The sequence below is a fragment of the Acartia tonsa genome, chromosome 3 (assembly GCF_053477335.1).
Source record: "Acartia tonsa isolate MP-2025a chromosome 3, ASM5347733v1, whole genome shotgun sequence".
NCBI lineage: Eukaryota > Metazoa > Arthropoda > Copepoda > Calanoida > Acartiidae > Acartia > Acartia tonsa.
The window spans coordinates 31,178,721-31,199,954 of record NC_137262.1 but is presented as its reverse complement, the minus strand read 5'-3'; the positions used below and the strand labels follow the sequence as shown (position 1 = coordinate 31,199,954).

Genomic DNA, 21,234 nt, shown 5'->3' with positions numbered 1-21,234 from the left:
AAAATTTAGGAATCGATCTAGCACCCCAAATAACATATAGATGGACAAAAAACAAGGATGACAACATCCATAAGTAGCGAAGCACAAACAATTAAATAAGAATTTAGATATTAGTTGTCAAAAGCATGTATATAAAGAAAAAAATCACGAAACCTTTTCAATATTTGTTTTAATTTCTTAATATTTATATTTTAGTACTATGACTAACAGACTGACGGTCAAAGTAAATTACATACTGGATGCTCAAAACAATGGGAAATTTAATTTTTGTATTTTTAACTACAAAAAGTTTAAAAAACGGACCATAAACACTAAAGATATGAAGAAAAATGTGAAAAATATAAAAATAGCCAAAAACCTGCAAAAAGGCAGTCTGACCTCCATTGATGTTTTCTTAAAACAACAGGAAATTTAATTTTGAGATCTATAACTGAAAATCTTTGGAAATCGGGCCATAAACACTAAAGGTATGGAGGAAAATGTGAAAAATACAAAAATAGCCTAAAACCTGCTTAAAGGCAGTCTGACTGTCATAGTTGTTTTCTTGAAACGACAGGAAATTTAATTTTGATACTATAACTGAAAAAATTTTGGAAATCGGACCATAAACACCAAAGATATGGAGAAAAATGTGAAAAATACAAAAATAGCCTAAAACCTACTAAAAAGCGGTCCTGTCGTCATGGATGTTTTATAGTTAATTGTGCTCCTTGATAATGGAAATGTTGTCAAAAAAATTCAGCCTTTTATCTTTTACAGGAGCCGAGAAAATCACGTTTCCCCCAAACTAAGACGGACATACGGACAGACGGACATTTCAAATTATAGAGTAGCTTCGCTACTAAAAAGTATAGACTAGATGTTATGATATGTCATAGGAATCTACACTAAAAATATCAGCTGTCTATCTAGAATAGGAGCCGAGAAAATCACGTTTTCCCCATAGCGTTACGGACGTATGGACTGACTGACGGACGGATGGACAAAGTGAAATACAGAGAAGCTTCGCTACTAAAAAAAATAGGCATTTTAAAAGTTAGTTATAAATATTTAAAAATCATGAAGATAGAATTTTTTAATATATTCATGACAAGATTTACAAGATCCGTTAAAAAGAAGAAAGGACTGATGTAACCTATGTATTGATTACCTGTGCTAAAGAAACTGTTGCCTCAGTATGAACATCAGCTCCTTTTCTTGTAAAATAATTACTCTTCTCTACCCTATAAAAAAAGAAAAATTTTTTATCCACAGTTTCTTTCTTTATACTTAAGAAACTATAATACACCTCTGGCGCACCCCGATCCGGCGCACCACTAAATGATTTAAAGATCCAGCTCAGGAATGGATATAGGATATAATACGTGGATATATGGACAGGGGAAAATTTGTCATTATTTTAGCTTGCTAATATGGACCTCATTTATAGGTCAGGTCGTGCATCCAGTGCAGTTGGAGGAAAAGGGATGGTGTAATTGAGGTTATTATTACTTTAGCCAGCTGCGAGTTTTACTTTATCTGAGTACATGAAAATCTGGTGCAAGATCCAAGTAATAATATATCGATTTATACAAGCAATGTCCTTGCTTTCTGTATTTAATAAGAGATATAAGTTTTCCGGAATTTTAATGTAGGGAGTAGATTTGAAATCTGCATCAAATTTTAAGGATTTTTTATAAAATTCGTTTTTTGTAAAATTCTTTATCTAAAAGCGAAAATACATTTTAAGTTAATTAATTTTGACCAATAGGATAGGTGGATTTTAAACTACCTGCGCTCTAATTGGTTGAATGATGTACGACATCCAATCAGAGCGCAGATTTTTTAAATCCACCAATCACAGATGCGAAAATTAATTAACTTAATTTGTATTTCCGCTTTTAGATAAAGAATTATACAAAAAACGAATTTTATAAAAAAATCCTTAAAATTTGATGCAGATTTCAAATCTACTCCCTACATTACAATTCCGGAAAACTTATATCTCTTAGTATTTAAAGTTTTATTTTTAAGTATTTAGTACAAATGAGAGTTTGTTTTCAAACATTTTAATTATTTTATTGGTGTCATAATAATTTATTATTTATCGCATCTTATTCAAGACAGTTTTTCGCGGATATCAAAATGAATTAATGTGAGATCAGCACCAGAAGTACCCCTTTACCTAAATGTGATGAAAACTTCTTTTCTTCCAACAGGCATTCTCACTGTCTGTCCATCTTCAATACCTTAACAAGAAAATTATCTATTAGTAGAAAATACGTTAAAAATTGAAGTAAAAGAATAGAGGGGGCATGAGCTCATTATATGAGCTATATATCAGTACCTAACTCTCCACTTAGGACAGGGAACCTATCAAGATTTTGTATTGGGTCTTTGAAATCAGCTAATAGCGTCGGAAATTTAGATACATTCAAGTGCCTACAAAATAACGAAAAGCAATTTTGCTAGCAGACGAAAAGGGTTTTTGCTACTTGAGGCAGGTAGTTGTCTGGATTATACATCTATTTCTATACTTATCGATTTTTTCTTATTTATATTTAAACCTAATATCTTAAACTTTTCAGTAAAGCTTTGGGGTTTCGCCCCATACAAAAAGGATAAGTTATTATCCTTGTAATTTTCAAAATAGAAGGTCAAATCTCAGCCATTAAAACCAGAACTAACTTTTTAATTGGATAAAAATGTACTTAATAAATGTTTGATTGAAGAACGGTTATGAAAAGCTTTTTGAGAATATTCTTAGCCCATACTTTCTTTACATATTTATTTTTCAAGATATATCCCTGCCTTTAAAAATTGCAAGTTGTTCTGATAAAATGAAGCAGAAATACTTTCATATATGATTAATATAACAAAAATGGAAATTTACTAGATTTTAGTAACCAAAATAAAGGGAAAAGGTATAGATGTATTGTATAATTCAGACATCTACCTTACCCACGTGGTGGACACCCTTTTCGTATGCTAGCAAACTGCTTTCTGTTTTTTTGTAGGGAACCGGCTGCGTATATATTTCCGATGCCATTAGCTGATTTCAAAAACCTAATACAAAATCGGGACAGGGTCCCCGATCTGTGGACAGAGTTACATATTGCTCATGTCCCTCTATTGTTCAACTTTATTGTAACCCCTAGCTCTTTGTTGTAGCACAATTACTCTAAAACTTACTCGTGTCAATACATCCGTCAAATTAAGTAGCATGAAAAATAAAGTATTTATTAAAAAAATCATAATTTTTAACCACAAATTGCTTTATTAAAAGCAAAAATTTTATGACACAAATTCATTACAATATGCTGAGACTTGGAGAGACATTGCGACAAACCATTTAGTTTATAATTCAGGACGCGGCATGTTGCTCCACTTTTCTTACATCATCACAACTATATTTCAATCAGAATTATTATCCTCACACTTTGAAGCTTACACTTCTTTGATATTTGCAGGGTGGTAGGGGACATTTGGATGCTATTCACACTGGTCCCCAAGGTCGTATAATAACGTTTTCATACTAGTTGGCTTAACAACCTTGGGAGCTTTTATTTAATTTTGATTGGTTGGTCAATTTAGTTGAGTATCCAAACGTTTCAATCACTAATTGTAATTTACAGAGGGGGTATTTGTGTATCATCATAAAATTATCCCTTAAAACCCTGGATATATGTAATATAAGTAGTCTAGTGTTGCCACGGCTTTAAAAAATAACAGGGACAAACATTCCAAAATACATAAATAGTAGAAGAGGATAGAAAATGAAAATTAGTAGTACAAAATTCTTAACTATGTGAAGAGTCTATCAGCTGCACCCATCTTGGGGCTCTGTATTCTAAGTGGTGAGGAGGGCATAAAATAGCCTAAAACTAACCCAAAACATTAATTCTGAGGATATAATATCCTAAAATCACCCAGGGTACTAAGGGGGGGGGGGGGGAAGTTTGTACACTTATAGGAAATGATATTCAGTACCAAAGTTTGGGAGGGTCGTATTGGCTTGTTTTTAAAGTTATCAACCTAATTCTTTTTGTAGGCTCTCTTATATGACTTGATATACACGGAAAACTTTGAAAATTGAATTTCGGTACTTTCCTTCTAGGGGCTTGTGGAGCAAAAGACCCCCCAAAACACTAAAAATATGAGTTCTGACCTTATTTTTAAAGATATCGACCTGATTTTTTCTTTATAATACTTTTTTAACACACCCGAATCAACGAACCATTACAGATTTCATTTTGGGACTTTCCTTCTAGGGGCTTGTGGAGCAAGAGACCCCCAAAACACAAAAATATGAGTACTGGGCTTATTTTTTGAAGATATCGACCTGATTTTTTTTATAATACTTTTTTAACTTAACCGAATCAACGAACCATTACAGATTTCATTTTGGGACTTTCCTCTTAGGGGCTTTTGGAGCAAGAGACCCCCAAAACACAAAAATATAAGTACTGGGCTTATTTTTGAAGATATCAACCTGCTTTTTTTATATAAAAATAATATTTAAACATAACCGAATCTACGAACCATTACAGATTTCATTTTGGGACTTTCCTTCTAGGGGCTTGTGGAGCAAGAGACCCCCAAAAATCATAAAAATATGAGTTGTGGGCTTCTCTTTTAAGATATCAACCTTATTTTTTTTCTTTGCTCCCAGTCCCAAAATGAAATCTGTAATGGTTCGTTGATTCGGGTGTGTTAAAAAAGTATTATAAAGAAAAAATCAGGTCGATATCTTTAAAAATAAGGTCAGAACTCATATTTTAGTGTTTTGGGGGTCTTTTGCTCCACAAGCCCCTAGAAGGAAAGTACCGAAATTCAATTTTCAAAGTTTTCCGTGTATATCAAGTCATATAAGAGAGCCTACAAAAAGAATTAGGTTGATAACTTTAAAAACAAGCCCATACGACCCTCCCAAACTTTGGTACTGAATTTCATTTCCTATAAGTGTACAAACTCCCCCCCCCCCCCCCCTTATGTGAATCTGACTTAAATTGGAGAACTCAATCGGTTGAGTAGTTATTGAAATAATAAGCTACAGAGAAAATAAACTTGCTACTTTATATAATATCATGTTGTTTAAATGGGGCTTGGAATAAGGTATAGATTAACAAACAAACAATTAATTCAGTGTTGCTTACAGCCGATTCCTAAATTAATCTATCTTCTAAGAATATTGTTATCTGTCCCCAAGGTGGTTGGACATTTGTAGAAACATTTCTAGAATAATTCAACCAATTTGTTCTTGTCTGCTATCATAACTAGACCACACATGGACTTGGATATGTATTATTAACAATAAATTTAAGTAAAGATGTATAAACCAGACCCCGGCCCAAGTGGTGGAGACCTTTTCGCCTGCTTGCAATTGCTTTCCGTTCTTTTGTGGGGTCTGTGTTTATATTTCCAACGTTGTTAGCTCATTTCAAAGAGCCAATACAAAATCGGGACAAGGTCTTCGCCCTATGGGCAGAGTTATATAAAGCTAATTGTTCCTCTATTCTTTTACTTTCAATTTATTAACTTTAGAATTTGGTACAACAGAGACTCGGATTAAAAAGGTTGTTTTTTTTTACACAAAGTGCCTGTTTGTCACTGATAACCCCCTACCTTGATTTTTGAAATGATTTAAAATAAATGGGAGTGGGACGTTTTCTTTTATGCCTAAGAACTACGAGGGGTTCTAAGTCTGCAGGGCCTTTACTTTGCAGTGCCTAACCCTGCGGGGGGTACCCAGTACACAATACCCAGTAAACAACAATGTCTTATACTAGAAAGTTCCTTATCTGAAAGAGCAGTAAATATAAAAGAATCTATTTTCATATTACCCATTCTTTGTCCTATCAAGACGGGTTAAGTACACTCTAGACATATGTGTTTTTTGTTTACTGAACAATGTACTAATCATTAGTCCCTTCATTTGATTAACCAATCCCTAAATCCCTGCTATCAACATAGAAAATCTGCAGTGCATTTTCATTTCATCCCTGGGATAATATTACAAAATGGAACGATATTCGCCTTTTGCCATGAAAAAAAAATTATAGTTGATGATGTTAATCATTTCTAAAACAATCTTAAAACAATTTTAGTTCTCGTAGGAGAAAAGCAAAGAAAAGTATCTCAACGGCAGCCATAAAAAATTATACAAGGCTGTCCTAAAAGCTAAATTTATTTTCTCAAGCCATTCATTCATATTGTCAGAAAGACCAATTCATTTACAAATCAATGTGTAAAAATGGCAAATTGGTCTGTTTTTATAAAGTAACATCTTGGCTGAAACCGCAGTATAGCCACATATGCAACGGCTGTATCACCCTTCATTATGATGCACTCTAAGCTAAATAGGTGTCCGAACAAAAGTGCCAAGCTTACAAATGACGGAATGATTGCGCAAATGCCACTTTGGGAGAATAGTATTTATTTCTATAATAGCATGCAATAAGAAAAGGTGTGCAAGTATTTAGTTTATCTGCTAACCTACATTTTGACCAAAAAAATTGAGTAATTTTGCTGACATTACTGAACACTTCTGCTTAGAGATAAGAAAGAGATTAGCAATGCTAAGTTTAAAACTCTTTACAACTTCTTATTTTACAGAAATTATGATTTCCATTGTTTGTGTTGGCCAAGTTTCTCCACACCACTTGTGGATAATTAGAATAATTTGTTGAAAAGATAATAATTTTCTAGACAGATTATTCAAATTAAAAGATTGGAGGATTTGTCAATTTTGAAACCTAAACTTATATAAACTTAGTATTATAATTATACGATGAATGCCAGTTTTGTTAGACCCGAGGGGCCGAAGACCTGAAGAACTGGATATCAAAACTTGTATTTATTAGGTACATGATTTTTTATTTTAATAGTAGTGGAAAATTGTTGAATACGATGCTAAACAAGATTTTAAGTATGGCTAAGAACCAGTTCCAATCCAGTAGATATTAATAGGTTCCGAAGCCATACTGAAATAACTTAAACTCTTATAAATATTTAATTCCTTTAACTATCTTGCATTAAAAGTTAGAAATATGTGATTTACCTGCTGGTACTGGGACTGTGATTTTCTGTCGTTGATTTGTTTGACCGGCTCCGCTGCATTCCTAAAATCATTAACTTTCAATTAATATTCTAGTAAGCAAATGAATTAATCTTAATTATATTGAATTAAGTGTTATCATGTATAAGGCTGAGATTAATCAATAAGATTTAAGTGAATTTATTTAATCAGCTCTACATCGGGATGATCGTATGATTCTATGTCAGACCCACATTAATAAACGAAACTTACTCTTTTTAATCGGACCATGGCCGAGTATGACAGGTGTTGTACGTATATTCATTCTTATAAATGTAACCTAAGAGTTAGGTGTCAATAAGAAATTCTTATTCATTTTCCTTAACCTTTTAAAGCTTAACTTTTTCCAGTTTAAAAAATAAGCCCTCTTAGCCCTCTAGCCCCTTACATTTTTGTAATAACAAAGCAACAAATGTGCTTCCATGCAATGGGAAGCTTCAAAATCTTTTATTTGTTGTATTGGCTGCTCATAGTCCATTTTCGTGTCCAGGGTCGTCATCAGTAGGTGGGGGAGGGGAGGCTTATGGGGGGGGCTCTGGAGGGGGGCGTTGAAGAGGAGGGAGGCTGGTGAAACTTGGGTGTGATGATAGGAAGGCAGCTACAAGGGCGGGATTATGCCAGAGGTCAATGGGATTAAGGTTGGTGGGGTTATTAGGGCAGGAAAAGAGGTGTTGGACAGATTCAGGGGTGGGATTGTTGGGGCAGGATGGGCAGTTGGGTGAAAGAGAAGCGTTGATGGAATGCAGGTAACTTTGAAGCTTAGGACAATAATTGGATCTCAATTGGGAGAGGATGGTTCTGTAGTGCCTAGGAAGTTGGATCTCAGAGGGGTTGATGTTGGGAGGGGCGTGGTTAAGGACAGGATTAGGGGGATAGGAATTGATTGCTTGGGTAACTGCAGAGGTGTGGAGTCGGGAGATGGTGGATTTGTAATTTGCAGGGAGGAGAGTGTTCTCAGGGGTGAGAAAAGGTTGGAGGGTCGGGAGGAACATGGATTGGAGGGTGGATTTCTTGGATCTAGGACCAGGAGGGGTTGTGACATTGGGGAAGGATGGGTGGGAAGGGCGGAGGGAGGAGGCCAGGTACTGGGAGCATAAAAGGGAAAGGTGGTTCCGTACTGGTAGGATTTTAGTTTCTTGGTGGAGGTGGCTAATGGGGGATTTTTTGGTGGAACCAGTACAGATGCGGAGGGCTTGGTTTTGGAGGACTTGGAGTTTATCGATGTTGTTTTTGGAGGTGTTAGGAAACCAGACAGGACAGGCATAGGTGGTGATGGGGCGGAGGAGGGTGTTGTAGGTGGTGAGGAGGGTCTCCTTCTGGTGGCCCCATTTGGTGCCAGCCAGACATTTAAGGATTCTGAGGCGGGAGGAAATTTTAGAGGAAATGGTGGAGACATGGGAACTGAAATTGAAAAAGGTGTCAAAGGTAACTCCAAGGATTTTAGGGGTTTTCTCAAGGGGGAGTGTGGAGCCGTTAATTTGGACTTGAGGATGGAGGTTGGATTGGTGTTTACGGTCAGGAGTGAAAAGGGTGACAGTGGATTTGTTGGGGGCGATGGAGAGGCCATTGGTGGAGGCCCAGTCAGCGATTAAGGAGAGGTGGGAGTTGATGGATTCAACTGACTGGGGGATGTCAGGAGATGAGTGGAAGGAGTTGAGGTCGTCGGCATAGGAGGAGGTGGTGGCGGGGGGGTTGTGGGGGGCATCTGCTATGTAGAAGTTGAAAAGGACGGGGGAAATAACAGAGCCTTGGGGGACACCAGTGTGGACAATTCTGGGGGAGGAGTTGGTGTTTTGGTAGGAGCAGAAGGCCATCCTGCCACGCAGGTAGCAGGATAGCCATCTGATGATGTTTGGATGGAGGTTTGAGGAGGAGATTTTTTGGAGAAGGAGGTGGATTGGGATGCAATCAAAGGCTTTGGAAAGGTCAATGGATGCTACGGTTGTGCGGCTGGGGGGGAGGTTTTGGTTGAAACCGTTAGCAATGGAGGTGGAAAGATTAAGGAGTGAGGATGTGGTGGAGTGGAGGGGTTTGAAGCCATGTTGAGAGGGGTGGGTGGAGAGGGATTGTTTAAGGTATGGGAGAAGGAGGCGTTCAAGGACTTTAGCTGCAGGACAGAGGAGGGAGATTGGGCGGTAGGAGGTGGAAAGGTCAGGGGGTTTACCAGGTTTGAGGAGGGCAATAATTTTGGAGAGCTTCCAAATGGCAGGGATATTAGCAGCGGAAATGGAGAGGTTGAAGAGTTTGGTAAGGTAGGAGATGCCATTTGGACCAAGGTGTTTGAGGTGGAGGATGTTGAGGTGATCAGGACCAAGTGCAGATGAGTTTGAGGAATTTTTAATGGCTTCAAGGACGAGGGCAGGGGTGAAAGGTTGGAAATCTCTGTTGAGGCGGTGGCGGTGTCTAATTTTGCGGATAATTTTTCTGGAGAAAGGGTTGGAGGTGTGGCGGGAGACAGAGGTGAATTGTTTGGTAAAGGATTCAGCAATGTGGGCATGGGAGGTGTGAACTTTGTTGTTGAAGGAAATGGGTTGGTTGGAGGGAGGGGAATTATTTTTGCCAGAAAGGGATTTGAGGAGGGACCAGAATTTGGAAGGGTTGGTTCTATGGTCGGATTTGGAAAGGGTTTCTTGCCATTTTTTGTTGGAGTGTTGGTTAACTATTGAGGAAATTTGTTCATTGAGGATTTGGATTTGAGGATCATGGGGGTTAGTTTCTCTTAAGGAGTCTCTTTGCTGGATAAGGGGCTTAGCAGACTGGGGGAGGGAGGGATTGGAGTTTTTGATGAAGCCAGCGGGGACTGTGTGTTTGGATGCAGTTTGGAGGATTTGGCGGAAAGTGGCTTCACCTTGGGAGCAGGAGGAAGGATCAGGAAGATCTTCAAAGAGGGTTTCAGTTTCAAGGGTGAAGGTGTCCCAGTCTGCTTTATGGAAGTTGTGGAAGGTTTTGACAGGGCGGGGGTTTCTGTTGATTTCAGGGAGGGAGAGGAGGATGGGGAGGTGGTCAGAACGGAGGGTGGTGAGGGTGTGCCAGGAGAAGTCAAGTGCAAGGTGGGCAGAGCATAGGGAAAGGTCGGGGGAGGTAGGTTGGCCGTTGGGGGGGAGGCGGGTGGGGGAGTCCTCGTTGAGGAGGCAGAGGCTGCTCTCATTGAGAGCTTCCAGCAGAGCCTCCCCACGATTCATGGCAGATTGGTCAAGGGTTATGGAGTTCCAGGCAGGGTTGTGGGCATTGAAATCACCGACTAGGATAAGGTCATTTGGGTTGTCAAAGAGGAGGTTAAAGTCAGGGGTGTATTGGGGGGGACAGGAGGAATGTGGAGGAAGGTAAAGGTTGATGATTTGTGTAGGAGAGCCATTGCGGGAAATTTGGATACCATCAATCTCTAGGGGGTCATTGGAAAGGTGATTGAGGTCAAGGTGGGTGAAGGGGATGTCATCGGCAATGAGGAAGGCTATTCCTCCACCAGGTCGGTCTTGACGATCCTTCCTGAGAAAGTTATAGCCAGGGAGGGGTTTGGGATTGGATTTGCTGGAGAGTTTGGTTTCTTGGAGGCAGGTGATAGGGATGTTATGGGTAGAAATAAGGTTGTGGAGTTCATCTTGGGTGGTAAGGAGGCCATTACAATTGAATTGAAGGACAAAAGGTTTACCAGGAGGTTTTCGGGGGGCAGGGGTGGGTGGAGGAGGGGGCGGGGGTGAAGGAGGAGCTGAAGGGGAAGGTGGGGGAGAAGGGGAGCTAGGTGATGGGAGGGGTGTAGGGGGTGATAAGTTAGGAGAGGGAGGGGGTGAGGTTGGGGGGGAACAGGAAGGGCAGAACCAGAAAGGAGAGTAGTGGGTGGCAGATGGGAGGAGGGAGCATTTGGGGTGGATCCATTGGAGGCAGGAGTTACATTGGAAGGAGCCAGTGGATTTTGTAACACCTAAGGAACAGACTGTACATGGGAATTTAGGACCGCGGGGTTTGGATGGGGGTGTTGGTGGTTGGGGGGAGATAGGTGAAAAGGGAGTTGTTGAGGCAGAAATGCAGGGTGGGCAGGACCAGTTGGAATTGTAATCGGATTTGGATGGAAGGAGGGAACATTTAGGATGAACCCAAAGTTGGCAGGAGTTGCAGAGGAAGGCACCAGTGGAGCGGGTAATATTGCGGGAGCAGGTAGAACAGGGGTATTTAGGGCCAGGATTTGGGTGGATGTCGCCAGAGAGGATGAGAGGTGGAGGGGGAGGGATGTTGGAGGGTTGGAGTTGAAAGGCCTCCAAGGCCTCCAGAGCTGACAGGGGCTGACTTAAAAGCCTATTAGGCCGGCCCCTTGGTGGAAACCCGGACAGGGTGAATGGTCAAGCAGGTGTGTTTGATGCAGGTTTGCCCGGGGACTTCTTCTCCATCTCCCCGGATAGGACCACTCCGGAAAAGCTTGCATCCTCGGTCCTCTTTTATTTGAAAATTGTTATAATGAATACCTTGCAAGGGTTCTTATTCCAAGTGCCGCGACCGCTGCAACGTCTGCACGTACTCCGCATCATGAAGGGTCCTGTGGATACTGTTTCCATGCCGGTTCCGTTGCAGTTGGGACATCTGCAAGATATTTAAAATTAGTTTACATAATATTGGTTCATATAATAGACAGAGCTTAAAATTATGCAATAGCGCAAAAGTGGGAGGGAACATTGGACTGTTTATTACACTAGTCCACATTTTTTATTTTATAACGTTTTCTTTATTCGATTGCTTAGCAATTTTGGGGACTGTAATCAAATTTTGATTGGTTAATTCATTAAGTCGAGTTTTCAATCGTTCCAACCACTAATTGTAATCTACAAAAGGGTTAATTTTGTGTAGCATCATTAGGGATGAACATCAATTTATCGGCCATTATCTTGTCGCTTTAAATCCCAATCAAAATTCAACGGAAGTCCCAAAAGTTGTTAAGCCAAAGAATAAGTAAAAACATTATCATTAAACTTTGGGTAATAGTGTAATACATCCCAATATCCCCTCCCCACCTGAATAAAAAGAGCTAGTAGATTATTTGAAGTAAAGCAAGATATCATATGTTTACCTTTCAGGTTTACTTCCAGGTTCTGAGCCATTTCCTTTACAGCTTGGACAGTTATCCACAATGCTAACATACATGTCCTTGTTTATACCTAAATAAATACAAATAATAGATAGGTACTAGAATATAAATATTGAAATAAAATTTAAATATCATGTAAACCCTAATTGTTTACAAAAATACAAAAGGATTACCTAGGCAAGTATATTTACAGTATGGCTTTAAAACCGATTGATATCCCTTGGATTAAAACTAGTTCTCCGCCATATTGAAAAATCATGTATAGCATCGTGTTACATCAAATTTCAATGAAAATTAAAATCATAAATTAAAACTTACCAGTTTTTTAGCTTGTGCCTTTAGTCTAATAAAACTGGTTTCATCTTATAATTTTTTAATTTAATATTCGCGGAAAGCTGTCTATAATACGATGCAATAAATAACTATTCTTTGTTTAAGATTAATCCGCAATTGTCAACCAAATTAAAAAATATCGGAATTGGCAATTACTTTTAATTTGAAATTCCCTAAAAAGATGTTTATAAATGAAAACCTTACCTGTAGCAGCCTGTTGAAAAGTCAAGTTGACGTGATATTCTTTTGGTCCGAAATCAAATTCCTACAACAAATTATGGTGTTAGTACATTTTTACTTAAGAGAACTATGGTTTTGAAAAACAATGACTAAACACATTGGAATCTCAAAATAGCATGGTCTACTTTATTAGGAAAGCTTAGCATATGTCAGTGTAAGTTTGGGGCTATTTTGCCATAGGTGTGTTTTATTGTTATATTGCTAACCCTACACCCAATCACCCCCCTCCCCTCGCCACATCCGGGGCCAGTGTTGTGGATCCCTTCATTTTTTAGTAGCCCCGGCTCCGCGGAGCCACTTCTGAGAAAAGTGGATCCAGATCCGACACCGACTCTACAACACTGTCTGGAGTAAAGACTTTAAATGTTAGTATGCTACCAGTTTCTAATTTTAAAATAAATCAAGTCGAACCAAGATCATGGTTTAAATATTTTAGATACCTAAAAAAAAATCAATCAAAAGATTTAAAACCCAACCAAGTAAGGTAAATAAGCTAAAACCCGAAAAATGCACAAACGCACGAATACCAAATTATTCCTATCAATCTTGAGAGATAAATGGGTTGCAACTTCCAGTGTTCAAAGAATTCAGTTCAGAGACTTTTTCTTTTCATTAGCCAAACAATGAATATAATACATTCGGTCAAATGCTTTAAAAATTACGACTTTTTAGTTTAGTTCATAAATATTACATAAAAAATATAAGTATAAAATCCAGTGCTGCGGATCCGCATTGATTGTATGCGGATCCGGATCCTCCAAATTTGGTCAGTGCGGATCCGGATCCTTGACAATAAAAATACCAGGGGTATACGAAAAGAGAAGGGAAGATTATATACAATGTGAGAGAGAAGAGTGTGGGAGTGAATCAGCTGATCTTAACACGGTTACCAGAAATTTCAAAATTTGTAAGCGACTATTTTATATAAATTTAGGTAGATTTTTCCATAAATTTATACCCCAGGATCCGGATCCGCATTTTTTTGCGGATCCGGATCCTTGGACAAAAAAAAACACCTTCCCGACAGCAAACCGCGGGTTTAAAAACAACACAACAGTTTGAGAGGAATTTCTATTTGGAAACGATTGAACACCATAAGTTTGCTAACAAGTTTTGCACAAAGAAAACTTGAAAAAGACATTATTTGTGAAAAATCTTATTTTTGTACACAGTCATCATGGCATGAGATCATGATTCTTATATCTTTCATTATTTTACTAATAAAAGTAAATGTTTATATTCCCCGAAGCTATTAGCTCATTTGAAAGACCCAATACACAATAGGTCCTCTTAATCTGCATAGCGCTTTTTACGAAGAACCTCCTCCTACCGCCTCTAGAAGCACTTGAATGCGGTTTCTCTTAGGAGGGTGGTGGTACCCTGGCCTCTCCCCAAAATAGTTATAAGCCTTCCTTAAATACTGAAACGAAGAACGATATCGTGGTTAGCGAGATCTTCTGGTACAAACAGACATACAGACAAACATCTTGTTACTTTTTTATAAGGATATTAGTTCTTTATCGATATAGGTATTTGGACAGTTTTTCGCGGATATCAAAATAAAAATTTTACCTGCTGCGCGGCACCACCTCCAAAGCCAGCGAAAGGATTTCCTTGGTTGCCAAAAATATTTCTGAACAGCTCCTCCGGATCGATGTTGGATTTAAAGTTCCAGTCCTGGGCGTGTCCGAACCCGCCACCTCCTCCACCCATACCACCAAATGATTCGCCTAAAAACAAGGGCAATTATGCTGGGATATAAAGAGATACGACAATGGCCGATAATTGATGTACATCCCAAATGATGAGATGATTCACGGAATTACCCCTTCTGTAGACTAAAAAGTTTGGTTGAAACGTTTGGACTGAACAATCAACTTAATTAACCAACCAATCAAAATTTAATAAAAGTCCCCATAGTAGTTAAGCCAACGAATCAGAAAATGTTATCAAAACCTTGGCGCATAGTGTAATAAGCAGCCAATTGTCTCTTAACTTCCTGACAATTAATAAATACACGTTTTGAACAAAAACAGTGAGGTGCGTATTTTATGTGATGCGTTTGTTCGAATTTTTGTTTTTTAAGACCTAAAAACGACCCAATAATTCTTTTTAAAGGGTTTTTCCTGAAGCTTTTATAATTGAATCTAATTTTATTCATTGGAGGATATTATTTTTCACTAATAATGTGCAAAATCATAATTAAATAGGAATACAGGGATAGGACATTGAACCATAAATTAACCCCCCCCCCCCCCCCCCAGCCCCCACTTACCCTTATCTTACGTATATAATTTTCCTTAAAGTTGTTTTAGGGGGGTGGTATAAACTCCAAGGTTAGGGGTAAAGGGGTGTTTACCCTCCGCAAACTTTAAAATAGATCATTTTTCCCCCCTCAAAATTTTAATAAATACATTATATTAACCCCTGAAACCTTTGAAACCCCTGATACTACCCCATTAAAAAAGCTTGGAGGGGGGGGGGGGGTGTAGAAATGTTAGTAGATAAATTTAACTACCATTATCCCCTCCCCAATTATAATTAACAAAGTTTATATTCATCCAGGGGATAATCTCTTTTTAATTCTAAACTGTATAATATGCTGCAATAGGAATAAGTTTATATAAAAAATTACAAAACAGAGAATATAAGAATATAACTGAAAGTTTTTAGATTTAACTACTTGCCTCGCCCCTAGCTTCTAGAGGAGGGCATGGTAATCTAAAACCATTTTATGTTAATTATGAAGCTTTCCTGAAAGTACAACCCATTCAAACCTGCAGTTCCTTAGATCTTAAGCTTCAAACAAAAACCCTTACTACTTAGTATTGTAGGATTAAGAAAAGAATATTTGGTTCAAATGGATTATATTCATTTATAACTCCATTGTTTATTCAATCCGCTTAAAATGATCTTTTTAAAAATCTTTCCCCGGTTTTTTTTTAAGTACTTGAGAATATTGATTCTAACAGGGATTGGGATAGCCCAATCGACATATTATTATGCACCATATCTTCCCATCCCCTCCTACTTGATGAAAGAACTAACCAACAAATGAGGTCCATATTAGCAAGTTAAATTGATGACAATTTTTTCCCCTGTCAATATATCTACGTATATCTCTATCCATTGAAATAAAAAGAATAAATACAACGTAAAAAATTGTTATAATTTTAGTACATCTTTTAAAGCTCTTCTTGGAATTAGTTTTTTCGAAAAATGTTTTACAATTAATTGAGATTCCAAAGCTATTAGGTAATTTTTTTGTGAAAATACCATTTGAAACCTTTAAATAATATATGTAAAGGGTATTTTCCTGTCCGCGGAAAATAAAAATGTGCAATTATATTTTTACTCGACCACTGCAATGTAGTGAATTAATTCTCCCTGAATATGCATTACATGTGGGATAAAGGGATAGGTAAATGAAAAAATGAACCATTGCAACCATTCAACTTCCCACGATTAAAATGTATTTTTGGTCTTTGATATAAGGGTCAAATTAAAAATGTACCAAGTGCTAGTTTTCTCTATATAGGACATACCTATTATCGCCTTTTTGTGGATGTTAAAATCGTCCAATTGATGTCAAACCTCAAAAATCTCTTTATGGTAAATTTTGGTGGTGGATTCTAGATTAGTGAGTCAAAAAAATAACTTACAACAGTTTTCAGTGAACGCAACTAAATATTTATCAGGGATGGATCATAGGGGATAAGACAAAAGGACGACTAATTGATTTGCATCCCCAATCATGATCAACAAAATTACCTAACCTATCTTTTAGATTAAAATTATTATAACCAAACAATCTAGGTTAAGTACCAAAAGTTTTAAACCAACGAAACAGAGAACATGGCCAACAGTAAATTTTACAGCCCAATGCCCCTCCCTTCCTAATATTCATAGAGTAATAGTTATGGAAAGAAAATTAATTTGCAAACTTTATATTTCTAGGCAGATTATCCAAAATTGGATTCTAAGATTTTTAATGACAAAGCAATCACAGTAATTATTAACATCCAAAACCTAATGTAATAATATAGTTTTAACTTTTAAGAATTACAGAGAACATAATCTTATCATAGTTAATATTCTTTGTTTATACTGCCAATATGAAGTTTTTGCCATAAATAAATGAATTAAATCTGGAACTGAATATATATTAGCTACAACAGAACTTTTAAATGGGGGTGGGAGATGGAATAATTTCACTTTAAATTGATAGAAACAACTGAACTAATGTATCCTATTTTAATCAAATCATCTCCTAAATAAAGATTTTTTTTTAAAGAAGATATTAACTATTGATTTATGAAAAGACTTAACGCTGTTCTTTTTAGGTTAGCTTTAAAAGTTTATATACAATGAATTGGATTTTTTAAAGAATAGATCAACAACCTAGAATTCTTCTTTTTTCGTGGTAATGAGTAAACACTCATTAGAAGAAGCAAGATAAAATTATGCTAATTAGGGGAATCTTATTCCCAACAATTCAACTTATCTTTTTATACTACTTCTCTCTACTAGTCAAATATACGAGAGTAAAACTTCAAAATAAAGTGGAAAGAGGGGGAATTTGCATATATTATAATTTGTAATATCTTTACATCCCATTTTAAATTTTAGCAGTTGATATTTATAAATAATTCGCAAAATTATTGCGGTAGTTTTATAATGAATTATAGTCGATCAATAAAGTGTTGTATGTATAAAAAGGATACCTAACAAAAAAAGGAAATATAAAATCAGAAAACTATAGAGAATTTATTTAATTTTCTCCATTATTAAATGCTTGTTAGCTAGGTATGGTACCTATTATGTTAAACCTCTTTATTACCTATTGAAAGTTAAATTAACACCTAATTCGAAAGACTATTTAGAATTTGTTTTAATTACGACAATCTGTTCCATATCATGGGAGTTTAAACTACCCATTAAAGCCAAGCCACTATCCCAAAAAGGAAGCGTAATCTTTCTGGGAGCCAACAAAAGCTCAAGTTTTTCTAGAGTTACTAAAAAGTGCTTTAAAATTCCTAACTTTATGTCGAATGCTTAATGCAATGCAAAGGAAAATTACCTTCACTTTTGATATAATTCAAAAGAAGTTGTATCAACTTTTTTGCTTTTTATTTAAGATAGCTAGCCGGTTCTTTCAGTAAGTAGTAGATGTAAAATTTTTCATAGAATTCAGATATGCAATCGGTTTTTTTGTAGACCTCTTATTTTTAAAGTAATTTAAGTTTTTAAAAAAAATAATTAAGTCGGTTTTATGGTACTAAAACGCAACAAAATAAAAGAAGAAAATGGCCAGTATGAACAAAAATAGTAAGATCTTTAATTTGACACCTTACTTTTAAAATTCTGTTGAGTAATTATTGAAAAAATCTATTTTTTTAACCTCGGTTTAATAAAAACTTTAGACCTAAATATTTTCTCAAACAGACATAAAAAACATGGGTTCATATATACCTTTAGAATCAGAAAAATATTACGAATCTATTCTAAGCAAAATTGAAAAAGTTTTATAAAACTATTATAAAAAAAATAAGTTTATTTTAAGAATCATAATTTTCGGCTTTAAAGGGTTAGCTTGAACCAAACCTGAACAAAACCTAAACAAAAGACAATGCAATGTAGCAGATATTTTTTAAACACAAGAAACAATAATGTATTTTTAACTGCATTGTTTCGAAGTTTATAAACAGACTGATGCATATTTGTTCATAATTTTTCATTCTTTACATGTTCTTTAATATCACTATATTTATTGTAGTATCTATTGTATATATTGTATGAACGTTCTCCTTTTTTTCTGGCAATTCTATAGGTTAATTCTATAGATTAAGCTTCCCAATTCGTCAATTTTTGCGATTTGTGATTGGCTAGTTTAGTAGTTACAATTCTTAAAATAAACTTTTTTTTTTTTATATTTTTTATTACAATTTTTTTAAACTTTTTCAATTTCGCTTAGAATGGATTCATATTATTTTTCTCATTCTAATGGTATATATGAACCCATATTTTTTATGTCTGTATGAGAAAATATTTAGGTTTAATGTTTTGATTAAACCGAGGTTAAAAAAATAGATTTTTTCAATAATTACTCAACAGAATTTTAAAAGTAAGGTGTCAAATTAAAGATCTTACTATTTTTGTTCATACTGGCTATTTTCTTCTTTTATTTTGTTGCGTTTTAGTACATTAAAACCGACTTAATTATTTTTTTTTAAAACTTAAATTACTTAAAAAATAAGAGGTCTACAAAAAAACCGATTGCATATCTGAATTCTATGAAAAATTTTACATCTACTACTTACTGAAAGAACCGGCTAGCTATCTTAAATAAAAAGCAAAAAAGTTGATACAACTTCTTTTCTATATTTATAAATAATTTTCTACTGTAGACGAATGTAAATCCTAATATGGCAGTTGTCTAACTTACAATGTGTCAAATCAACACAATTAACCTGCAGTTCCGTAAGCATCGTATTGTTTTCTTTTATCATCATCACTCAACACTTCGTAGGCTTCACTGAAAGATTTATATAATATTAGGATAAAAAACTTATTATGAAACAAGAATGGTTTGTAGTGTTTTTCGACATAGTGCCTGTTGAGCACTGAACCCCCTTCCCCCTTCATTTTTAAAATAAGGGGGGGGGGGGTATTTTTTCCCTTGCCTAACCTACATGACGTAAAGAAATAAATGTTAAACTTAATGTAATTAACCTATAACCTGTTTAGGTTAATCTACACCAAGCTAAGAGCTACATCAAGCTGGGAATGAAATACACCAAGCTGGGGAAGGAGTGAGAGGCCAGGAAGATAAGACGGGACTCGAACCAGTGTTTTTATTACACCAAGCTGTTATAGTTAAAATACATCAAGTTAATATATTTTTGTAATATTTATTTGTGTTATTTTATTCATTCTTTATATCCATTCCAGAGTTAAGATTCTGGGGTTTTAGCTTACTCCGTGGTTGTAAATTACATCAAGTCTATTTATGTTTCAGAAGAGATGTGTGTGTTACTGTTATTCTATCAATAGTTGGGACACCTGTCATTTAAGCCACTGCGCTCCCATTTAGGCAAGTTCTTTAATAAAAAATCAAAAAATTATTATACAACTAAGGTTAGTGTTTCTTGATAAATAAGACAATTTAAGGGAAAACTCCCGGTTAACAAAATTTGGTGCTTAGATGTGTTAGGCATTAAATAGATATAAAAACACTCACAATATTAGACCTTTTACAAAGGAGGAGAAAAAAGTAAAGAGAATGGGAAGGCTGTACACTTAAAGCTTAACATTCAACATACATTTAAATCACCCTTAGCTTGCACATCCTTTGTCAAGAAATTCTAACTGTGCACGCGCACGGTAAGAAATAAGTAGGAGGGCCAAATCATTCTACATTATCATTGCCACAATTAGGTATTCGTCAACTTATTTACGTCATTGGTATAACGAATTAAATGTGGGACATCTTGACATTGAATACAATACATAATAAGAGTCTATGGGGAAATATTTAGATACCTACCTAACTTCCTGAAACTGTTTGCCCGCATTCTTGTCCTTATTTGTATCAGGATGATATTTCTTGGCCAGCTGGTAGTAAGCTTTCTTTATGTCCTTAGCAGAGGCAGATTTCTCCACGCCAAGTATCTTGTAATAGTCCTTGTTTGATAGGTGGGAGCTGGAATGGATCAACTTCCTCCCTAAAAAGTATAATACATGAAAAAATGTTAGGTGGAAATTTCACATGTTTGAAAAATATTTATATATTATCTAAGTATAGCAGATTCGAATTGATTTTTTTATGAATGAAATGAGGTTTACAGGAGTTATTTAAGTAGGTACTGAAAATGACTATTAAAATTTAGCTTTTAGACATTGAAAAAGGTAAACAACTGATGGAAATGCGGCTTCAGTTAGTTACAATTCAGTATATCTTAAATTTATGGTTATTTAGCAAGAAAATACCGTTTATTTAAATGTATTTATTGTTCTACATTTTAGACTTATTATATCAGGTTAAATTATACGGTATGCATCTGGTATTTATTGAATTATAAGTAAAAAATTACATACCTTTAAAAATGTCATGGACAGGTACATTTCTCTTTAACCCACCAGGAGTTAAGGTGGAAAAATTGAGGGGTGCAGAATAATTTGTGGGGGTTAAAATTCTTCGGTGACAGCATCTGATTATGTTCATATGAAGAATAGGCTGTCGACATAACTTAGTTGGTAATGCCATGATTATATATTAGTCTGAAACTAAAGAAAATATCAAGAAATGTTATTTATGTGAAAGTTAAAAGTTGATACCTATTATTTCGTTAAAAAAACCCTTAAAAATGGACCAAAACAAATTTATTATTTTTCGTTTTCAGGGGAGTTTCTATGCAATTAAGGAGAGAAAGTTATTCTAAACACATTCCAGCTGTGATAAAAAAAGAAAAGAAGTAGGTAAAGTGTTAACAATGTCAAATGATTTTGAGGA

The 21,234-nt window shown here is 35.9% G+C and overlaps 1 protein-coding gene across 1 annotated transcript in view; it reads right to left on the bottom strand.

Moving 5' to 3' along the window:
• Nucleotides 1–21,013, bottom strand: part of LOC145313904 (dnaJ homolog l(2)tid, mitochondrial-like) — a 30,597-nt gene extending 9,584 nt beyond the window's left edge. The window contains exons 1-10 of the mRNA XM_080153563.1: nt 20,820–21,013; nt 20,269–20,446; nt 19,193–19,257; nt 14,295–14,452; nt 12,687–12,747; nt 12,132–12,219; nt 11,533–11,647; nt 7,040–7,100; nt 2,165–2,228; nt 1,151–1,223 (exon numbers count right to left, since the gene is read on the bottom strand). Of these exons, the coding sequence (XP_080009689.1) occupies nt 1,151–1,223; nt 2,165–2,228; nt 7,040–7,100; nt 11,533–11,647; nt 12,132–12,219; nt 12,687–12,747; nt 14,295–14,452; nt 19,193–19,257; nt 20,269–20,446; nt 20,820–20,988 (1,032 nt within the window). The 5' untranslated portion in view covers nt 20,989–21,013. The remainder of the gene's footprint in view (nt 1–1,150; nt 1,224–2,164; nt 2,229–7,039; nt 7,101–11,532; nt 11,648–12,131; nt 12,220–12,686; nt 12,748–14,294; nt 14,453–19,192; nt 19,258–20,268; nt 20,447–20,819) is intronic.
• Nucleotides 21,014–21,234: the final 221 nt, after the last annotated feature.